Source organism: Ranitomeya imitator, chromosome 3 (genome assembly GCF_032444005.1).
Source record: "Ranitomeya imitator isolate aRanImi1 chromosome 3, aRanImi1.pri, whole genome shotgun sequence".
Taxonomy (NCBI): Eukaryota; Metazoa; Chordata; class Amphibia; order Anura; family Dendrobatidae; genus Ranitomeya; species Ranitomeya imitator.
The window spans coordinates 188,699,546-188,715,779 of NC_091284.1; the positions used below are offsets into that span (position 1 = coordinate 188,699,546).

General features: G+C 43.5%; 1 protein-coding gene across 1 annotated transcript in view; it reads right to left on the reverse strand.

The window, feature by feature from the left end:
* Window positions 1–8,653: 8,653 nt before the first annotated feature.
* Window positions 8,654–16,234, reverse strand: part of LOC138673106 (tetraspanin-2-like) — a 250,933-nt gene continuing 243,352 nt past the window's right edge. The window contains exon 8 of the mRNA XM_069761718.1: window positions 8,654–10,732. Within this exon, the coding sequence (XP_069617819.1) occupies window positions 10,667–10,732 (66 nt within the window). The 3' untranslated portion in view covers window positions 8,654–10,666. The remainder of the gene's footprint in view (window positions 10,733–16,234) is intronic.

The window sequence follows — 16,234 nt, forward strand, 5'->3', positions numbered from 1 at the left end:
GTAAAAATTCAAAAATCACACCAAAATGGCGGGCGGAGTGTGTCACAGTACGGCACGTTTCTAATTTGTCGCTCGCAGCAGGCGGCAACCAATCAGACACTGGACACTGTTGACGTCACTTATCTCCGGACATTAGCTCCGGACATTAGCTCCGGACATTATCTCCGCACATTAGCTCCGGACATTAGCTCCGGACATTAGCTCCGGACAAAGCCACGGAAGTTGGCACAAATTGCAGGAAGTAGTATTCTAGGCAATTAATCTCCGGACATTAGCTCCGGACATTAGCTCCGGACATTAGCTCCGGACAAAGCCACGGAAGTTGGCACAAATTGCAGGAAGTAGTATTCTAGGCAATTATATATTAGATTACATACTGCTGCACCCAGAGACTGAGCAACATCTATAAACCTGTTCTTCCCTGCTGCCTGTCACCAAGGCCTTCAGTATCTGGTGCCTCAGTTTGAGAAGCAGTTACAGCACCAGAACGCCCCCTGGCTGTGTGAAGGGAAATAGCAGACAGAGCTTTCCAGAAGAAAAAGAAAAGAAAGGAAATAACAGCCTACCGTGCTCTGATTTCAGAATTGCTAGGAGATACTGGAATAACTTTTAGAGCTTGTTCACATATTGCGTTTCTGCTACATTTTTTTTAACGAGTTTTTACTATAGAAAGAATGCAGTATTTTGCACTACCAGCAAAGTGAATATTTATGAAATCTCATGCACATGCTGCTTATTTTTGCTTTGCACATTTGATCCTTTAGAGTATTTTTTCATATCTGCAGCATGTCAATTCTTTCAGCGTTTTTGACCCACAAATGTGAAAGAAAAATGCAAGCAAAAACACAAAAAATGCACGCAAAAACAGGCAAAAACGTGCATTTTTACACAGCATGGGCATGCACCATTACAGTTACAGGATGTAATGCCATGAGGTTCAGTGAGGAGCTGAGCTCCTAGAGAATTCTATAGTGGACGGCCAGCTGTCATTGTTTCTGCACACACTGTGAAAATGGAATCAACGCAGAGTGTAAAAAGACTATTTATTGGAAGTATGCCGAACATAACCGTCATTGGAAGCCTGCAAAGTTTGCTGCTGTAACGCCATACAGGGAGCCACATATGTCACCCAATGACTACCATTGTAAAAAAGTGTAACACGAAAAAAAGGTATGCCGATCCAAACCAGTACAGTGCATGCCAGCCACTATTTTGGCATATGTTGGGTGTTCGGTGGCTCAGAGGTTAGCATTGTTTGCAGCGAGTTTAAATCCCAGGTTTAGATCCTACCAAGGACAACATCTGCAAGGAGTTTGTATGTTCTCTCCGTGTTTGCCTGGGTTTCCTCCTGGTACTCCGGTTTCCTCCCACACTCCAAAAACATACTGATAGGGAATGAGACAGTGCTGGTAATGTCTGTACAGTGCTGCGGAATATGATTGTGCTTTATGCCTAAGCATAATAATAATATATGGAACATTTGAAAATGCTAAGTGGTAGGTCAGGATGTGTATGATGGCTAAGCAGGTGTATCCAGAATCCAAGGTCTCCTTTTCCATAGTTTTTTGTTGCATTATGTTCATGCATTGATGGAGGGCAGAGAAGGAAACAAATTTTATTCAACACATGTTCAATTTTACTGCTCATTGCCAGTTGTACAGTCACATACTGTATATATATATATATATATATATATATATATATATAGACATACATTAACAATGAGGCAATGGCAGCACCTACTTAATGTTTTGCAAGAACCAACAATTTTATGACATTGTGTCTTTAGACTATAACCAGTGATTTGCCATCTCCACTATCAGACCAGACTGTCTCGTACTTCTTGCAGATTGTGAGCCCTCCCAGGCAGGGTCCTTTCTCCTCCTGCACCAGTCACCATGGCATAATAAATGGCGCTATAATAATAAATAATAATTATATTTATACAGCACACTGAGTAGGCCCATTTTTATCGTTCAGTGACACTTTGGCCACAATGTGGCGCTGTTCCTGCATGCACTTTTTCTTTTGCAGAAACATTTCAGACCTTTTTTTGCAGAACACTTTTAGCGTTAGTTCCTCTCTAAATAGTCACTTGGGCACAAATGTATGTCGCTTCTGAAATAAACAGAGCACATATGTTTTTGTAAATATTTATTACTCTTAATAATCAAATACATAAAATTGTCTCAAATGATATACATGTATCTACTTTCTGTACAGGAACTTTACAGTAATTCTGACATTTTCAGTTAAATAGGTTGTAACAATAACTGCATATGAACATAAGGCCTCCGTCACTGTACACAACAAAAGGAGCAGGGAAATGTTTTGTACAGTAGTAAATTCCATAATGCTACATGTGCAATATATGCTACAGCATGCTATGTGGCATTGTCTCCAGGAAGCTTTAATGCTTGAAGGCCACAATAAGCAATATATATCATTCAATATCCGCTCCTTCATTGTATAAACTAAAGAAAATCTACAGTCATTACATCACTTACATCAACGTTACCCCTATAGGAGACCAGTGATGATCAGGCTTGTAAAACGTGCAATAGACATGTTCCTTATTTCATCTCTCCTAATCTCACATAGGTCACAATATTATACATCATTCCAAAGTGACTTCAGAAGATAAAGCAGAGTACAGCACTCAGTGATTGGATGGGTGGAGGTGAGCATGCACCCCTCCGCTTCATTCAAGATGAGGCTGCAGAATCCCATTTTCTGGGGTTTTAGAGACCTGTTATTAAGATCAGCAAGTTCTACCCTATCCTATGGAATAACCCCTTCATATATGGCTTACTGAGAAGCCAAGGTCTGCTGCAATGCAATCATCACACTGGCAGTGATTTCTGGGAGATCAAACTCATAGAATCATAGAATGGTAGAGTTGGAAGGGACCTCCTGGGTCATCTGGTCCAACCCCCTGCTCAATGCAGGATTCACTAAACCATCCCAGACAGAGGTCTGTCCAGCCTCTGTTTGAAGACTTCCATTGAAGGAGAACTCACCACCTCTCGTGGCAGCCTGTTCCACTCATTGATCACCTTCACTGTCTAAAACTTTTTTCTTGTCTGTAATCTGTATCTTCTCCCCTTCAGTTTCATTCTAATGGTTTTCACATACAGATACTATAGATAACTTTTTTTTTTTTAATTTCTAGAGTTTTGCTTTAAGTACTAAGGTCTCATTCGGGTGTCCTTTCATGTACAATTTTCATCAGGGCTTTGGATCGGATTTTCATAATTTTTTACAATGAGTGTTTTATTACTGGTTTTGAAGTATGCAAAACCACTGCACAGCTTGTCCTAACCCATGCAACGCTATACACTGACAGCATACGCCCATAGATACTTGTATGGGTAGCCATTACTTTTGTGGGGAATTTTTTTGCAGACGCACGATCCACAACTTTAAACCACAGACATGTCAGTAGCTGCATAGATGATAATGATATCAGTTCTATCCGTGGACGGAACACATACATGAAAAACAGCCATATTAAAAAGGCATATGGGGTATCCATGGAATAGGTCAGCTGTATGAGATTGGTGAAGATACCTTTAAGTTGAAGCAAAAAACTGCTGATCAGTGGAGGTGCCAGGTGTTGGATGCCCACCAAATCCATATAGATGGTAAATATGGTATCACTGGACAACCCCTTTACAAGTTTTAGCTGATATGGGTTGAGATTGCAGGTACATTGGTACAACGATAGTCACATGGATCTGTTATACAGATCTGTAATATGGCGCTTACATTATTGTATAGGCATACAGAATGTTTTTTTGTGTCTCATATTTTATATGGATGTGCACAAAGACCTCTTTTTTCACAGATTCTTAATTCTTGTGTCATCACATACTGTATTATATTACTGACCCTTAGAAGCATTACTTCAGGGAGCAGGATTCACACACAGGGTCCATAATACAGACCCATAGGGGTCTGCCTGTGTAGTCGACCACTTAACTGGGCAGAGTCCTAACCCTGTCGTGTGTTTTGTAAATGATAACGCTCCAGCAGAACTTTACACACTGCTTGGAAACTTACGGTACTTAGTCCAGAAAATGATTTTCATGCACCATTGTGACCCCCACAAGATCCATGGCAACAGACAATCCACAACAGATTCCAAGGCACCGTGCACAGAAATGAGGTCAACAAAGCTACGTTTTATCCCTATTATTCTCTGGTAACTTGGACTCTGTTTAGGATTTCTAGGAAACTACAATGAGACGTGATTGAACAGATTGTGTGACATACACATTATTATCATTCATGTTGCAGCCGATTCACTGTTCTTTCCTAAACTCAGGTTTTTATATTTTTTCATTAAAAACTGGTAATTTCATGCCATCTCTGGATATATTGAACCAAGAGAAATAGAAAACTACAAATACATATCCACAATTTGTAGAGGGTCTAGAGATGATAAACTCCTGTAAAATGCAGCCTGCACTCTGTAGTTAGAGGGAAGAATTGTGTTACCTGGTGACAGAGGTGAACCACGCTTCGGTTTTAAAGCAGAGTATTTTTTTTAGATTTAAAGCAATTGTCCAATACATTTCTGATATATACTCCAAACTCTGGACGCCACCAGAAGAAGCTTAGGGCGAAACACGCGTAATGGATCGGTGTCTACTCAGCATTTGTGGGTCTGCCTGGGGATTCATCTCTTAGGCCAGCGTCACACTAGGCGTAGGACAATACGGTCTGTTTTTTTACGGCCGTAATACGCGCGTAATACGCAGAAATGTCCCAGAAATAGTGTTCCGTAGGTAATCCGTTGCCAAGGTGTGGCCGCGTATTTTGCGCATGTAATGTTGCGTATGTGATCCGTATGTAATCCGTAATGCGTATTTTACACACATCACAAAATGGACATTTAACGGTTTTCTCGCCTGAAATTAATTTAAATCATCATCACCAACCCTATGTAAGCCCTCTACAACAGGTGGGACCCTCCTATCTGGCCATTTAGTTGGTGTGCATCTCTTGGGTGTCTTGGTATTACCTTAAAATCATGTCTGACCTACTGTCTTTAACCCCAACTCAGCGGGTGTTGCTTCACTGGGTCTTGTCGCGGCGAATTGGGCAGCCATATCCCGTGATTGTTGATCCGTGGAGGAGACGAAGATTGTGGGTGCATCCTCTTTTGACCCAACGCCTCACTAAAGGACATTTTGAGGCTCTATACAGCTCTGAGGGCACATCCTGACAAGTTCTATGTGTACTGTCGCATGACCATCAGAACCTTTGATATATTGTTGGAGATATTACGTCCAGGTATCACCTATCAGGACACAAGGATGCGCAAAGCCATATCCGCAGAGGAGCGTCTTCTCCTTACCTTACGGTCTGTATTCAACATCCTCACATACTGTATGTTGATGATCTTTTTTTTTAATGTGTTGTGTTCTAGCAGCTTTTTTCAAGTATATGTGTACATTAGGGCACAAGCATATCCAAAAAAGTGTGTCTAATGTTATAGTTAAGTACCCTGGGTTAATTTTTCATTTTACAGCGTTATTCATGTTTTTGAAAATATACAATCTAATTGTGCTTCTTCATGTTTTGTGTGAACTCTTGTTACCTACCTAATATTACTTTTTTTCACTTTCAGCTTCCTGTCCACTGGCTTGTCGTATGCGGGACTACACCTGGAGTTTCCTGTAGTCAAATATGGGCTAAACTCCAGGAACTTGTGATGCCTAAAGGCCCCTTCACATTTAGCGACGCTGCAGCGATACCGACAACGATCCGAATCGCTGCAGCGTCGCTGTTTGGTCGCTGGAGAGCTGTCACACAAACCGCTCTCCAGCGACCAACGATGCCGGTAACCAGGGTAAACATCGGGTAACTAAGCGCAGGGCCGCGCTTAGTAACCCGATGTTTACCCTGGTTACCATGCTAAAAGTAAAAAAAAACAAACACTAGATACTTACTTACAGCCGTCTGTCCTCCAGCGCTGCGCTCTGCTTCTCTGCACTCCTCCTGTACTGTCTGGGAGCCGGAAAGCAGAGCGGTGACGTCACCGCTCTGCTTTCCGGCTCACAGCCAGTACAGGAGGAGTGCAGAGCGCAGCGCTGGAGGACAGACAGCGGTAGGTAAGTATCTAGTGTTTTTTTTTTTTTACTTTTAGCATGGTAACCAGGGTAAACATCGGGTTACTAAGCGCGGCCCTGCGCTTAGTTACCCGATGTTTACCCTGGTTACCAGTGAAGACATCGCTGGATCGGTGTCACACACGCCGATCCAGCGATGTCTCCAGGGAGTCCAGCGACGAAATAAAGTTCTGGACTTTATTCAGCGACCAACGATCTCCCAGCAGGGGCCTGATCGTTGGTCGCTGTCACACATAACGATTTCATTAACGATATCGTTGCTACGTCACAAATAGCAACGATATCGTTAACAATATCGTTATGTGTGAAGGTACCTTAAGCCAAAACAGGTTGATTGGCTCAAAATAGCCCTTGATTTCCAGAACACTTGTGACTTCCCAAACTGCATTGGAGCCGTGGATGGGAAACATATCAGGGTGCGTAAGCCGCCGAACTCTGGCTCCCAATTCTACAACTATAAGCAGTTTTTCTCTGTAGGTCTGTTAGCTGTAGTTGACAGTAACTACAGGTTTATAATTGTCGACATTGGGGCCTATGGCCGAACTGGAGACTCTAGGGTCTTCAATTCGTTCATTATGGGTCGGCGGCTACGTAACAACCAGTTAGACCTCCCACCACCACAACAACTCCCAGGCTCCAGTGCGGAAGCAGTGCCTTTTGTTCTTGTTGGAGATGAGACGTTCCAACTGACAAGGCATGTGATGAGGCCTTATCCCCGGTGCAACCTGGACCACCGGCGGAGGGTCTTTAATTTGCGACTTTCCAGAGCTCGGAGACTGGTGGAGTGCGCCTTTGGTATTCTGGCGGCCAAATGGCGTGTCCTCCAGTCTGCCATTCAGCTTAGTGAGGCTACAGTCAATGAAGTCATAAAAGCCTGTGTTATTTTGCACAATTTTACCCGCATACATGATTGCTCCTCAGCTGATATTGCTGAACACATGTTGAGCAATGTGATTAGGCCAACACCACATGGCCCTCCTCTGCGCGGTCCCCTTTCTGGCATATAAGTTAGGGATGTTTTCACCAATTATTTTGTTTCTCCTCAGGGTGCGACTCCCTGGCAAGATTATGCTGTTTCTCATTTGTGATTTTGCACTTTTTAACTATATTCTAAGTTTACAAAAAAAAAAAAAAATTCTATTCTGAACTCTGTGTGTTGTATTTACTTAATTCACATATGGTTATGAACAGAGCATATGTGTGTGATGTAAGAATGATTGGCCCACAAACGTAATTTGGCTTTTTACAATATTTTTTACTTAACGAAAAAGCCTTTTTGGTTTAACTCAAATCAATATTTTTTCAATATGGTTTTTTCAGCCAATTCAAGTAGGCAAAATTTTTGAACAACATGAACAGCATAACAAAGTGCTATGACAGCACAAACATATAGAACACATGGTTATGTCTCACAACCCCCCCCCCCCTTCAAAAAAAAAAAAAATTACAGGTTTCTGTAAGTAGGTGGAGGTGATGGGGGAAGCTCAGGGTCCTGCTCAGGTGGCCTTTGTTGGGCCAATTGTCCTTCACCCTGTGTGGATGTTGTGAGGAATATTCAGCCTTTGATCATGTGGGCCAGTTGTGTATTGGCCATAAGGAATCTGACTGTAGCCCTCATGTTGATGAAAATGTGGCCTTGACTCATATCCACCCCCAATATGGCCATGTCTTCCAAACCCAGGTTGGGACCAGCCTCCAGCACTGGGTCTGGACAAGAGGCCATATTGGGAAGGTTGATGGTAGTCTTGCATATGGTACTGAGGTTGCTATCGTGGGTTTTGTGTGGGTAGGGGTTGAGGTGTAGGCTCACGTGGAGAAGGTGCTTCAAATCCCTGTTGAGCATGCACCTGTTGAGATCTTGGAAGCCACAGGACGTTACGTGATGACAGCTGCCAACTCTCAATAAACTCCATCAGCTCATATGGGTCATTTGGGGGGGTTCATGCATCAATAAGGATTTGAAAACACCCTCTCACACGTAGCCTCACCTCACGGGCTAGGGGACGTAAGTACCGGGCCAGGCTCCTCATATAGCCCTCCTCCCCCATCATCCTCAGTAACCCTTGCCAGATAGTTCAGGACCCCAGCATCCACATTCCTCCTACTTTGGAGGAGCTCTCTCCTTCGGCGAGCACGTCGTGACATCACAGCAGCCTGTGGTGAGGTCTCCAGGGGAACAGTTGGGCTGCTGCTGTTGTCAGGATCATCCTGGCTTGCTTGTGCTGCTGCTACTGCTGCTGTTGGTGGTGGGGCCTCATCTTGGCCAGGTGCTGCTGGAGCTGGATGCCCATATGACGAGGATCCTAGAGAAATGGAGCATGACGGATCAGAAAATGGTCCAGCCACCTCTTCTCCTTCCCCAACTGGGTCTATGACCACCTCAGAATCGGATCCTGTCTCCCTCTCTGTGAGGTTGGACTGTGTTCTGTTATGAAAGTATGTTGGAAAAAACAAAAAAAGAAATGTCTGACCATTCTAAACATATGTGTATAATGGGTTGTGATGTTTGTACTTACAGTCTGAGATCCATACTGGGATTTTAAAAGGTCAATCTATCAAAATAGATATACTTTTTCTTTTTAGGTGGTGCGGCTGACCCACTCCTGGCCCGCTGCTGCCTCTCCCTCCTGTACCGATCGCGGATGTTCCGCCATCTTTTCATAACATCATCCACTGCAACAAAAGAGAGTAAAATAATGTATTACGCCATTATGCACAGTGATCACACAAGGTGTAATTGGCTACACAGATTGTAGCATAGCCTACGAAGCTGCATTTGTTTAATATAAATTTTATATTTTTTTCACAACAAAAATGAACATCATAGAATATAAGGCCACAAGGACAGAGTCCTCTCCCCTCTATCCCAGTGTGTCTTTTTTCAGTTGTAGACTCTATAATAACCCTTTATGTAACCCGTATATCATGTACAGCACCATGGAATTAATGTTGTTATAGAAATTAATATATGCAATACTTATAAATAATTTTTAAATTACTTAAAAGGAGTTAGGTACTGCAGTTTCACATAAAGATCAATGTACAAACATGAGTGTACTTACTTATTTGCCTCTCTGCCTCACGTGGCCTCTGTTCATAATTTGTGAATAGGGACCCACATATACTCCTCCATGCTGCCTCTTTTTGTGCCCTGTTGGCATAGTTGGAATCTCTCTGGTCCCAAATTTCGGGCCTTTCCTGGACCAAAATTATGAGCGTGTCTACATTTATGATGGTAGCCATGCTGAATCAGACTCCGTGGAGGCATGCAGCAGACTTCCGGGTTCACTGTCTGGCTTTTTCAGCTAATTAGCATGTCTCAGCTTCCTGATTGAGGCCTTGGGACATTTCCTGGCACCTGCCAGAGTCTAGCGTATTTCTCGCAAGTCACACGCATGGTCCGTATTCATTCCGTATTTTTTGCGCCCCCATAGACTTGCGTTGGCGTATTTTTTGCGCAATACGCTGACAAACGCAGCATGCTGCGATTTTCTATGCTCGTAGAATGCGTAATATACGGCAGATAGGAGCTGCCCTTTAGAGAATCATTGGGCCGTGTGCAATGCGTATTTTCTGGACATATTTTCTGCGCTCATACGTCCGTAAAACTCGCCAGTGTGACGCCGGCCTTATGGGATCGATTGCATTTTTTCATATTAGGATCATATGTGCCTTCTTACAAGGAGGGATTTACCTTACTGTGGATAGGGGCTATTGAGCTTATATTTTAAAGCACCTCTATATTTCCACAGTTTAGATGGATGTGGATTTCATTTTGATATATATGCTACATTACCTTGATAGAGCCATGGATTTATGATCTACTTTGCTGCAGTTTCATTTCGATCACTCTCTTGGACACTTAGTCTTTTTGATATTGCTTGGCCTTGTTGTTGTTTTTATATATTTATGACAAATAAAGATTTATACATAGTTCATTGTTATATGGTTCTCTTCTTGATTTAAGCCCGCTTTTGGTGGATATACATTTCTCATATATAGTCAACCTATCCTGGTGCCTTCCATTTGCCTTCTCCTTCCTCCTGTGCTCAGCTCAGTATTTTGTTCCTCCTTCTGTCAGGACTGTTTCCGCAGTGGCATGGGGACTACAGTTTTGAGTCTAAACAAGGCCTCTCCTGACTTTTTTGTGCTGTGGTATAAGAAAGGCCGGGTGGTGCGGTTTAGACGCAACACTGTGCTCCTCAAGTCACCGTAGTGGCATTTTTTGGAAGAACGGAATTCTAAGGAGGCGAACGAAGAGCGACTATACAGGAGAAATGTATAGTCACTTTTTAGTCCCATCGTTGAAGGTCACTATAAAGCATATATGGGAAGTGCTGGATAAGCACTCCCATGAATCCTTGGCAAAACTGTAGCTTGTTTTCTAGCATATTGCATGGCTTTATACAATTTTACAAAGCTTGGTTACAGAATGAAGCAGATTGTCCAAGCTGACAGGCATGTAACAGTCCCTGTTGGTTAGGTAGCACTTTCATCCAGATTTGGAGAAGAAGGCACGATGTAGATGATCACAACATATCTCTTGAATTACGGATAGCACAACAGAGAACCATGCTGAAGATCATTCCAAATATCTGTAAAAAATACCAAAAGATAAAAGTTAATCAGTGTATCAATACAATGGAAAAAAAAATACAATATGGTAAAGTAAAAGATTTGATGGCAATCTAAATGTAATGTTGACGTGTCACTAGGATGTGTCCTGACATAGTATGTTCGGTGCATACTCTGATGACAAGGGAAATGGGAACACTCAGCTTTCAATCTAGTTCTACATTTTAGGAGGAGTAATAGAGGGAAAGAGTCCAAAAAAACCAATTGGTATTTCATAGGATAAACAAGTACAAGGTAAAACAGACGTGGCAGGATAACTTGAGAGATTACCTATAAAAATGTCAGTATACCATATTTTTCGGACTAGAAGACGCACTTTTTCCCTCCCAAAAAAGGGGGGAAAATGGGGGGTGCGTCTAACAGTCGCAATGCAGGCTTACCATGGCGGCAGAGGTGCGGTGGCAGAGGTGCGGCAGCAGAGTTGCGGCGGCAGAGGAGGCACAGTAAGCGGGGTCCCTTTCTCCGGTGAGGTGATGCAGCAGCCCGGTAAGCAGCAGAGCCGGGTGAATCCTGTTGTTATCGGTGGTGGCGGCCATTTTCCTGAGGCCGCGCGTGCGCAGATGGAGCGCTCTGCTTCCCGGGGCTTCAGGAAGATGGCCGCTGCGATCTCCATCTGCGCACGCGCGGCCTCCCGCGGCCATTTTCCTGAAGCCCCGGGAAGCAGAGTGCTTCATCTGCACACGCGCGGCCTCAGGAAGATGGCCGCCCCCACCGATAACAACAGGATTCACCCGGCTCTGCTGCTTACTGGGTTGCTGCATCACCTCACCGGAGAAAGGGACCCCGCTTACTGCGCCTCCTCTGCCGCCACACCTCTGCCACCGCAGGATTCAACCGGCTCTGCTGCTTACCGGGCTGCTGCATCACCATACAGGGGAAAGGGACCCCTCTCACGCCATACCTCTCACTGCGCCTCCTCATCCCAGCACCTCCTCATCCCAGCACCTCCTCATCCCAGCACCTCCTCATCCCAGCACCTCCCCACCTCTGCCGACACCATGCCTCCTGTGACCCTGCTCTGCCACCGCCAGCCCTCAGGTAACATACTGTAAATTCGGACAATAAGACGGACCCCCATCTTATAAAAAATCTTTTTTTCTGCAATTTTCACCCCAAATTTGGGGTGCGCCTTATGGTCCGGTGCGTCTTATAGTCCGAAAAATACGGTAGGTCCTACAAGGATTGTCTTATTTTTCCTTATGTATTGAAAATTTTGCAAAGATATGAAGGATTTAACTTTTGAACTTTAGCTAAAAGGATTTTAACTAAGAATTTTAGGAAACCCAGGAGGCAACTTTTTCTAGAAATTTTAATGACAGCCTTAATAATGCTATTACAGAGCACCTGTCAGCAGGTTTTTCCCATACAACCTATGCCAACCCCCTTTCAGACCTGTGTTACAGCATCCTGGAATACTGTATACAAGTCTCCAAGCTGCTCTGAAACGAAAAAAAAAAAAGCAGACCCTTTCATTATACTCACCTACGGGCCGGATCGGGCCGGTCCGATGGACATCGCTATTCTAGGTCCGGAGCCTCCACTCTTCTTGCGGTGCCATCCTCCATCTCTGCTTCGTGTGGATGACACGTCCTACGTTATCCACACAGGGTTCCCCTTCGTGCTCCTGGGCAGGTGTACTTCTGTGTGAAAGTACTGTTCTGCGCATGCAAGAGGAAAGGACAAAGAGCGCCAGTGCATACACACTGCAGTACTTTGCTGTAACTGCGCAGGAGCACGATGGAGGACATGGTGTGGATGACGTACAGTAGGACACGTCATCCACACTAAACAGAGAAGTAGGATGGCATCAAAGAGAGTAGGTGCTGGATCAAGATCAGCGAAGCCCATCGGACCGGACAGCCCCGCCCTGCAAGTGAGTCTAATAAAAGGTCTTTTGTTCAATTTGCAGGGCGGCTTGGAGACTTATATACTGTACTCCAGAATTCTGTAACAAATGGCTAAAATGTGGTGGCCGTAGTTTATAAGGGGAAAAACAGTTGACAGGTTCCCTTTAAGCTTACCTAGAAGCAAACCAAACTGATTAAATGTGGCTGAATAAAATTACACTGCGTTACAAAGATTTTGTCCCTCGGACAATTTTGAGTGTTCCTGATAGATTTTTTCATGCTGATTTCAGAAATGACTTCAGATTTTTCCTATCACGTAAGGTTTTTGAGAAATGATACGAAATATTATAATATTCTGTTATAATTCTAAAAAGACGGATTCACTGCGCAACAAATTTCAGGGAATTCTTGTCCCCTGAGAAAATGTTATTGTATCTTATAGATTTTGATATGCTGAACATGAATATGTGCTACAAAAGTCCGTATCACGTAAGGTTTTTAACCCCTACATGACCAGAGCTTTTTTCGATTTTTCATTTTTGTTTTTCGCTCCCCTTCTTTCCAGAGCCATAACTTTTTAATTTTTCCGTCAATATGGCTATGTGAGGGCTTAATTTTTGCGGGACAAGCTGACGTTTTTAATTATACCACCTTTGTGCAGATACGTTCTTTTTATTGCCCATTATTGCATTTTAATGCAATGTCACGGCAACCAAAAAACGTAATTCTGGCGTTTTGATTTTTTTTTATCGCTACGCCGTTTAGCAATCATGTTAATTCTTTTTTTTATTGACAGATCGGGCGATTCTGAACGTGGTGATACCAAATATGTGTAGGTTTGATTTTTTTTTTAATTGTTTTATTTTGATTGGGGCGAAAGGGGGGTGATTTGAACTTTTATGTTTTTTTTATTTTTTTTTACATTTTTAAACACTTTTTTGTTTTACTTTTGGAATGCTTCAATAGCCTCCATACGAGGCTAGAAGCTTCCATAGCACGATCGCCTCTGCTACATAGAGGTGATACTCAGATCACCTCTATGCAGCAGAATTACAGGCTTGCAATGAGCGCCGACCACAGGGTGGCGCTCATAGCAATCTGCCATCAACAATCATACAGGTCTCGAGGAGACCTCTGGTTGTGATGGCAATGCAGCGATGACCCCCGATCACATGACGGGGTAGTCGCTGCGCGTATTTCTGGACTGGCGTCCGAAAGTGCATTTAAATGCCCGCTGTTAGAGTGTGACAGCGGCATTTAACTTCTTAATAGGCGCGGGAGGCAAGCCTGTAATTCTGCTGCATAGAAGTGATCTGAGCATCACCTCTATGTAGCAGAGGCGATCGGGTTATGGCAGCTTCTAGCCTCCTATGGAGACTATTGAAGCATGCAAAAAGTAAAAAAAAAAAGCATTTAAAATAACATTAAAAAAGTTCACTCCCCTTTCGCCCCAATCAAAATAAAACAATAAAAAAAAAAAAATCAAACCTACACATATTTGGTATTGCCGCGTTCAGAATCGCCCGATCTATCAATGAAATAAAAAGAATTAACATGATTGCTAAACAGCGTAGCAATAAAAAAATCAAAACGCCAGAATTACCTTTTTTTGGTTGCCGTGGCATAGCAATGCAATAACGGGCAATCAAAAGAACGTATCTGCAGAAATGTGGTATCATTAAAAACGTCAGCTCGTTCCGCAAAAAAAAAGAAAGCCCTCACACAGCCATATTTACAGAAAAAATAAAAAAGTTATGGCTCTGGAAAGAAGGGGAGCGAAAAAAAAGAAAACAAAAAAAGCTCCGTCATGAAGGGGTTAAAACCTTACGTGATACAGTCTTTTGGAGCGCATATTCCTGTTCAGCATATCAAAATCTATAAGATACAATCAAATTTTCTCAGGGGACAAAAAACTTCCCTGAAATTTGTTGCACAGTGTAATTTACAAACTGACAGAAAAGGGCAAATATTGGAACTTTTTCACAATAATTAACATTTTATTTTATCATTGATTTTAAATATCAAACCCTGGACTTTAAATGTAATTTGCATTTCTTCATTTCAAGAATCAATAGTCTTCTTTTTGTTGTCTAGACAGGATACATGTCTCACTGCTGCAGAAGACTTCATATTACAACAAAAATGAATCATAGCCACACAGATGATAGTCAGTTTTATTACTTAGTGGTATTTGTGGTTTTAGAATTGAGCAATATCCAAGAACTGAGAAAAGTGATGGAGTTAGACTTTCTACTGTATTAGGCCAGTCTCACACGTCCAGATAATTCCGGTACCGAAAAAATCAGTACCGGAGTTATCCGTGTCCGTGAGCTCACGTAGGCCATCCGTGTGGCACACGTGCGGCACAGATGTGCCGCCCGTGTACCGACTGGGTACAACACGGAGCGTGCAGGAGACAGCGCTAGAGATAAGCGCTGTCCCCTGCATCTGGTGCTGAAGCCGCCATTCATATCTTCTCTCCAGCAGCGTTCGCTGGAAAGAAGATATGAAAAATCTTTTTTTTTTTTTTCTTGTTTTAAATAAAGATCCATGTCCCCACCCCCCTCCCACCCCCTGTGCACCCGCCTGCTGGTAATAAAATACTCACCTGGCTCCCTAGCAGCGTCCTGTCCTCGCCGCACCTTCTCCTGTATGAGCGGTCATGTGGTGCCGCCCATTACAGTGATGAATATGCGGCTCCACCCCTATGGGAGGTGGAGCCGCATATTCATGATTGTAATCGGCGGCACCACGTGACCGCTCATACAGGAGAAGCTGGCCCTGAGAAGACGCTGCGAGGGAGCCGGGTGAGTATTTTATTAACAGCGGGCAGGCGCACAGGGGGTGGGAGGGGGGTAGGGGACAGGGATCTTTATTTTAAACATGAAAAAAAAAAAAAAAAGGATTTTTCATATCTTCTTTCCAGCGAACGCTGCTGGAGAGAAGATATGAATGGTGGCTTCAGCACCACGTGGGGGGGACAGCGCTTACTGTAGCGCTGTCTCCTGCACGGCACACGGACTGCACATGGACAGCGTCCGTGTGCGGTACGTGTTTTACACGGACCCATTGACTTTAAAGGGTCCGTGTGGGTGCGCTCCCACGAACACTAACATGTCTCCGTGTTTTGAACACGGACACACGGTCCGTGAAAACATGCTGACATGTGCAGAGACACATTGATTTCAATGTGTCTACGTGAGTCAGTGTCTCCGGTACGTGAGGAAACTGTCACCTCACGTACCGGAGCCACTGACGTGTGAAACCGGCCTTAGAGATGCTTTGTACTAAGGTAACGAAGGGCATGATCTGCTTATCTGAGGATAGGAGGGGGAGCGGGACCAGTTACTAAACCCTGTTATTATTATTATTAGTATTTATTTATATAGCACCATTGATTCCATGGTGCTGTACATGAGAAGGGGTTACATGCAAGTTACAAATATCACATACAGTAAACAAACTAACAATGACGGACTGATACAGAGGGCGAGGACCCTGTTAGTACAAGCTAATCCACACCTCCTCCATCTCACACTTGTTTCGCTGGTAACCTGCTTCCTCATAAGTTTGTGTGGCCTACAGCCAAAACACAAATGTTTTAAAACAACCCTG